This window comes from Solanum tuberosum, unplaced genomic scaffold (genome assembly GCF_000226075.1).
Source record: "Solanum tuberosum cultivar DM 1-3 516 R44 unplaced genomic scaffold, SolTub_3.0 scf00613, whole genome shotgun sequence".
Lineage (NCBI taxonomy): Eukaryota > Viridiplantae > Streptophyta > Magnoliopsida > Solanales > Solanaceae > Solanum > Solanum tuberosum.
The window spans coordinates 163,991-171,259 of record NW_006239531.1 but is presented as its reverse complement, the minus strand read 5'-3'; the positions used below and the strand labels follow the sequence as shown (position 1 = coordinate 171,259).

The 7,269-nt window shown below is 29.1% G+C and overlaps 1 protein-coding gene across 1 annotated transcript; it reads right to left on the bottom strand.

Moving 5' to 3' along the window:
* Window positions 1-2,968: 2,968 nt before the first annotated feature.
* LOC102582378 (CASP-like protein 2C1) lies at window positions 2,969-4,969 on the bottom strand. Its single transcript, XM_006366131.2, has 3 exons — window positions 4,793-4,969; window positions 4,073-4,211; window positions 2,969-3,356 (listed from the first exon to the last, which is right to left on the bottom strand). Exons 1-3 carry the CDS (start codon window positions 4,942-4,944, stop codon window positions 3,045-3,047), a joined length of 603 nt encoding a protein of 200 aa, XP_006366193.1. The 5' UTR covers window positions 4,945-4,969; the 3' UTR covers window positions 2,969-3,044.
* Window positions 4,970-7,269: the final 2,300 nt, after the last annotated feature.

Below are 7,269 nucleotides of genomic sequence, written 5' to 3'. Positions count from 1 at the left end.
TATATATATCATAATATATTTTTTTTCTTAAATTTCATGTCGATATAAACTTCAAATAAATTCAAACAACCTTTAAAAAAAGGTGTACATAGATAGTAGATAAATAATTGAAGTCTTTTTTTTTGTTTGTCAAATAATTGAAGTACTAATGGAAATAAACGCAAAAAATAATTGATCATCTGATTAAGTTGGTGTTTCTCTATTTATAATATTGAGCGATAGCTAATAGTCATTTTATGTAGAGGCGAATCTAAAGTTTAAAATTTACGAATTTAATCTTTGAATTATTATAACTTTATATTTATGAATTCATATCTATTATTTGTTGCATTTTTAGTAAATCCATTCTAATAAATTTTATATTTCATATCGTAAAAAGTATTAGGTTAAAATGAACTCGATTTATTTGCGTATGAAATATTCAAATGTTTAAAAGATATATTAGAAATTTATGGTTAAAAATAGATTTATTTAAATTTTAAATTTGAAAGATATCAGGTAAATTGAGACAGAGAAAGTATATATTTACACACTGGCATCCACATAATTATTTTCATTTGTTCAAAATAAGTCAGAGTCATATAATTGTACCTAAGTGCTAATTAAACTCACATGAGATGACTCTCCAATATTAGCTCAATTTTGTCTAACTTGTCAAAATATAAAATCAGCACCTAGTTATGTTCATCCGTAAATTAAATAAATTACTTTATATATTCTCAATGCGCCCGTTCACATGCAGATCTGACGTTGAGGACCTAATTTTTTTGCATGAATTTATTTAATTATATTCTCAACACGCCTCCTCGCATGCAAGCCTAAATCTTTTTCAGTGATCCAATACATGAAAATTCTTTTTAATATGAGTGACATTGAGATTTTATCTCAAGACCTCTGTCCGCTCTGATACCATATTGAAGCGCGTAATCATCTCATGTAAAAACTAAAGCTGTTAAAGAAAAAACACTTTTATTATTTAATTGTATTCTCAACCGTGCTAAATTCATTGCCTAGAAAATTAAAGTATATACCACTAAGGGGATAAAAAAAAGTTGTGAAATTTGAGGTCAGTATGTCACCTTCATAAAGTTGGGAAGGTAATGTGTTAAATTCTAAAGAATAATGGGGTAAATTATTAGTATTATATTGTTTTTGGAAAATGGAATGTTTGTATCACAATCAATATGCCATTTTAGATGAAACATTTTGTAATTATTAGCGTTACGCAACTGGTTTAAGTTAAAAGACAGATTAAACAACTTGAACTAAAAAACACCTATAATTAGCATTTCAATTCCAATTAAACTTGAATTACGCATCAACCTGACGGTCATATTCATCACGCTTCTATGAACTATTACGATCGGTTGGTCAGCAGGATAAGATTATTATCTCGAAATAAACTATGAGATAATTTCATTACATATTTGATATAGTTTTTAATTTCGAAATTAACCATTATATGGAATTAATATACCATCAGATGACTTATTTTTCCACTATCTAGAAAGGTAACATAAACACTAGTAGCTAGTGCGCACCTAAATGGAGCTACATTGTCATTTTAAAATATATATATATAAAAGTATTTGATTAAAACGTTTTATAAGATCATCTATAGTTAAGAGTGTCAAATGCGCGAGTTAAGCTAAAATTGGATAGATCAAAATAAATTGAGGTGATAATTTATAGTGTGTTAATGACAAGATTACTTGAATTGAGATGAGCTGAGTTAAAAAGAAGAGAAAATTTCATAAATAGTAAAGAAATTAAACTTAATTACACTTTATCGCTACAATTTGCATAATTACGCTTTATAACTATAGTTACGTTTTCTATGAGTATTTTTGTTTGTATATTTCTCTTGTCAATATACGTACAAACAGGGTATGTAAGTATATATACAAATTTTGTATTTATACATTTATAATTTTTCAAAATTCCATTTGTATATTTCGCTTGCCATAAGATTTTTTCAGTACGAAATACAAACAAGACAATTTATTATGAATTTTTCATAATGTATACAAATCAAATGTATCAACAAATCGTATATAAATAGTTAGGGTAAGCATATACAAAATTTGAATTTATACAATTAAAAACCGAATTATACAAATTATTGATTTATATAGTTAGGGACTTAATAGCAAAATTTAAGAAACTATAGCGACAAATCATAAATATCAAATCGAAACTATAACTATGAAGCGTAATATACTATAAATATTTGTCATTTTGCGTATTTTTTTCTAAAATAAAAGGGAACTACATAATAAGGGTTATAACTCTATATATCTATCCTTTTGGGAAAGTCATCCCACTTTTGAGCCGGAAAGTCATCCCACTAATCTGAATTCAAGTTGGAAAGTCAGCCCACTTTAGAGGTAAATCGTTTCATACCCAAAGATGATTACATTCATAGAGCTCAAACCTGAAATCACTTGCTAACGATAAAAAATACTTATCATTTCATTATAATTTTTTGTGGTCGTTTTTCAAATTTATTAGAAAATATACAAGATAAGTTACAAGAGAGAAATATATACATAAAAGCCCACTAGTTATTGGGCTTTCATGACCAAGTATGGAAGCATCATCATAATTGTTACGTACATCATAAGATATTGAGAAAATGACGGGACACAATTTATATTAACACCAAAATTAAATGAGAGGGATCAGAATTCAAAACTTAATCAAGTTATTAAATGTATTTGTTATATCACCAAATTTTTTGATAAAGTGATAAGTATTCCTTCATTTTTAATCACATATTTCAAGTTCGAGACCTGGATATGGAGTCGCCTTTAATAGAGAGCCTTTATCCTCAAAGTGGGATTTCTAGACGCAAATTTAGAATAGCGGACCCCAAATTTTGTTATAAGATTATTTAACCTTGATTAACTATCAATTATACAGAAGAATAAAGTTATAATACAAGAAAATAAAACATTTCTGAATAAAAGCATAATCCAATTAATCCATCATAAATTTATTTTTACATAGCAACTTATGAAGTAAGGAAGCAAACTGTATCGATATCAATTATTTTGTAGATCGTTCTGCAACACGTTTTGATGAACAATATAAGGATCATCAATTAATTTTGTTTTAAGTTTAAGAAAATGTTTAGGTGAGTATAGCCTAAATAATTGAAAAGCAGAAATTGATGAAATTAGAAATAATATAACAACAGCAAGATAGCCCAATATTAAAGCAGCTCCCATTTGGATACAAAATCTAGTGAATCTATTGCATATTTTCATCCATTGTAAACTTTTTATTCCAATTAATGCAATTACTGATGCTTCAATTGCTGCTGAATTTGCTGCAAATACAATGTACACAACTGCCTGCAAAAAAATAATAATAATATAATTTTGTCATATGAGTCACGACTACGATGATTTATCAGGTTGTCTATAGGACTCACTCTGTCTCAATTTATGTGATACATGCATTTCGTTTTTCGAGAGTCAAACGATTTAAGTTTTTATAGTACTTTTCGCATAGTTTTTGAATATCTAAATTTTTTATTTAAAATATTGAATAAATATAATCTAATTTAGCTTTGAAAATTAGTCAAATTGAGTTTCAAAAAACGCAATATGACAATCAAAAGTGGACGGGGAGAGAGTAATACGTTAGGTTAATTACCACATTCAATAGCATTAATTAATATCTCAACTACAATTCATCTTTTCAGTTAGTATATTAAAGCAACAATGTGTAGTATGCATAGTGAAGGTAAGAGTGACGAGTAATCCTCCGTCTTTAATCAGAGGTCTCTTATGTATGAAGTTGTTTTTGGTTGGGGGACTTTAATTTACCTCAAAAGTATGACTTCTCTCAATGCGAATCTAGACGTTAGTGTACTTCACCCAAAGTCGGACCCCAAAAGTGGATACCAAACACCAGGGTGAAAAACACAAAAAAGAATGATAAAGGTATGAATATAAATTTCTCACCTTATGTTGTGATCAACAATATGTACAATATAGTAAGATAAAGGAAAAATCATAGAAAAAATAGACAATTAAAAATTAAAGGGAGAGAGTTAATTAATTACCTGGTCTAATAAGAAAAAGAACCAATAATTCTTGTGAGAAAATTGTTTAATATCCCCCTTTGAAGTAGTAATGAAAAAACTTCTCAGCAGTTGGAGTACATTATAACTGGCAGCAGCAGCATCAATCCATACCAAAACACTAATATGCCAAATAAATAAAACAAACAATTAGATTTAAGAAGAAAAAAAATTATGCAATAATATGCCTCTAAATATAAATTACAACAACATATTCAGTGTACATAGTACCGCAGATGAGATCTGAAGAAGGTGAAATGTGTGTAGTGCCCTTAATCCCGTCTTATGAAGGTAGAGAGACTGTTTTTTTTTCATGGTTTGACTAAACAATTGACTTTCATATTACATATTGATATACATTTTGATGCATAGCATGTTGAGATTATAATATAACAATGAGATATGTTACAAAGAGCCCTTTTGAACAAAGAAACAAGAAAAAATAAACTGAGAACGTACTTAGATGCAGATCCAAAATTTAAATTTTATAGAATTACACAAGTTCAAGTTCTACCATAATAGAATGAATTCGAAATCTACTTTGTTTACTTAATATTATCATAAGATAAGATGGTTCCAACCCTCAAGTCAGACAATATAGCTAACAACATCCAATAAAACAACAATTTGTTCCAATTAATTTCAAACATCAAATAATTGTGTATATAAAAGAATATATTAATTAGTAATAGAATAACTCACCTCAAGGCATCCAAATATTTGTAGTTGGCTTTTATATGGACAGTTAAGAAAACAACTTTAGTTTGAGAATCAAATCCAACAAGACAAGCAGTCAAAACCAACAACAAAGTTGCTAAAAGCCTCAACAAAAACTCTATTCTCACAATATCCATATGATCTTTTTGTTTTTTTTATTTAATCAAATTAATGTAGATCTAGTTAGGCATCATACATTTATATATAATAATCTTTAGAAATCATTAATGTTTCAATTAATTATGTTAGTTGTAGCTAGGTGGGGATGATAAAGTTCTGGTTTGTAAATGGTACACGTGATCAAGAGGGTATCTAATGTGACAAGTAGGCCATTTAAAATTAAATGGTCCATGCACATTCCTAAATGACACACTTACAATATTTTTCATCGTGTTCGGATCAATTTATATGCATCTCGATTATTTTATTTAAACATTTATTATCTTCCATTGTTATATATGTATCAAATAGTACGTAAATTTATCTATCAAAATTGCTGGTAAAGTTGTTGCCATGTGATTAGAAGGTCACGAGTTCAGGCCTTGTAAACAACCTCTGATAGAAATATAAGGTAAGACGTCATATAATAGACCCTTGTAGTCGGGCCCTTCTCCTAACCGTGCACATAACAAGAGCTTTTAGTGCACCGGGCTGTCCGTTTAAGCTTAATCATGTACAAAATCACCGAACTATCTTTTTAGTGCAAAATATATATCAAATAGTATGTAAATTTATTTACAAAAGCTGCTGGTAAAATTATTGTCATGTGATTAAGAGATCACTGACTCAAGCCTTGGAAAAAATCTTTGACAGAAATGCAAGGTAATATGTTGCATATAGTAGACCCTTATAGTTGGGTCCTTTCCCGAACCCTATGCATAGCAGAAGTTTTAGTGCCTTTTAGTCGGGCCCTCCCCGAACCCTGCACATAGCGAAAGCTTTAGTGAGTGAACCTGTCCTTTTAAGCTTATTTATATTCTCCAAAAATTAAACTCATTTCATTAATCATTTGAGCTACACACTTTAATGCTACTCTCTCTCTATATGACATTTATGGACCCAAAATTAAAGTAATTTGAAGTGATTGGAAAATGAAGTAAAATTATTGCCTTTTTTCTCATACTTGGTCCAAAATTATTCCCTTTTGTTGACTCAACAAGAAGCAAAAGAATGGAAAATTGGAATTTGGACTTGCCCAATTGTTTGGACCAGCCTATATATATCTCAATGCAAATAATGTGATTTGATGAAACTACCAAGATATTGCACATGGTAGGGTGGCTGAAATTTAACATACCAATTAACACCTCTAGTACTTAATTACACCCTTTTGTAGCTTAATTTAGAGTGTTAAATTTCCCATCTAATCTATGTAAATGCTATGCCTACATTGCTTGAGTTTTTACGAAATGATATCGTATCGTGTCAAATCTTTTAAAAATGTAATATCGAGAGTATTAGCAACCTAACGTAAATGATGTAAGTTATCCAAGATTCCTTGTTCATTATTATTTGAAATAAGTAACTTGTACAATTTCAAAGCAATAAATTAAAGGAAAACTATCTTATTAGACATATATTTATATCATATATACTAATTCTACCTATATTTTCAAATAATTATATATTCTACCATTAATTAAGAGTTTCCTTCCATATAACGAGAAATATACACTTAAATACATGTATATTTGCTACTAGATATACTGAAATAGGGAGAGAGGCGAGCGAGAGGGGGAGATAATCATATATGTCATATACATACGAATCACACTACAGACACATAGGATACACACTAAATATATGTATTTGTATATATTTGGTGGAATTAGCTTGTATCTGGGATACCAAATACATAGGAGAGTGACGAATGAGTTATGAGAGAGACAAATGAGATTTGTCTATGTATCTAGATACATACAAATCTACTTGGATACAATATACTAGAACAAAGTACTCCTTTTTTGACTCCATGTATCCAGAAGCTGACCCACCCATAGATAAGGGGTGTGAAGCGACACCCCTTCGTTGAAAAATTACATTGTATATAGAGGTTATATATATAGATATATAAGTATTGACATCTCTTGGCACAAGTTAAAGATTTAATCTAGTGGTTAAAACATTGTGAACATTCCTTGATCAGGTTGTGTGTTCAGTAATCCTACTAGCTCCATAATTATATTTTTACTACAACTATTGACACCCTTTAATGATAATGTTGGATCACTAATTGAGACGCATCCAAATATGATAAAATACGTGACTTATAAATCGAATTTTCTAAATACATAATTCATGAAAGCATCGAGAACATATATAATTATCAAAAGAAAAGAAAAATGTAGATTTTAAAAGACAAGGCAAATCGATTATTGCGTGCATAGAATGTTGTGCAATATATTCATTCATACTCATCTTAGTAGTTGTTTTTATTGCAAATCCATGACTCAAACCACTAA

What these genes read in the sequence shown, in the direction of transcription:
- LOC102582378 (XM_006366131.2), bottom strand. Translation starts at nt 4,944, where the DNA reads ATGGATATTGTGAGAATAGAGTTTTTGTTGAGGCTTTTAGCAACTTTG. An exon ending in AAATATTTGGATGCCTTGAG is followed by an intron (nt 4,212 to 4,792) that starts GTGAGTTATTCT and finishes TTGGCATATTAG; the next exon opens with TGTTTTGGTATGGATTGATG. An exon ending in TCTTTTTCTTATTAGACCAG is followed by an intron (nt 3,357 to 4,072) that starts GTAATTAATTAA and finishes ATTTTTTTGCAG; the next exon opens with GCAGTTGTGTACATTGTATT.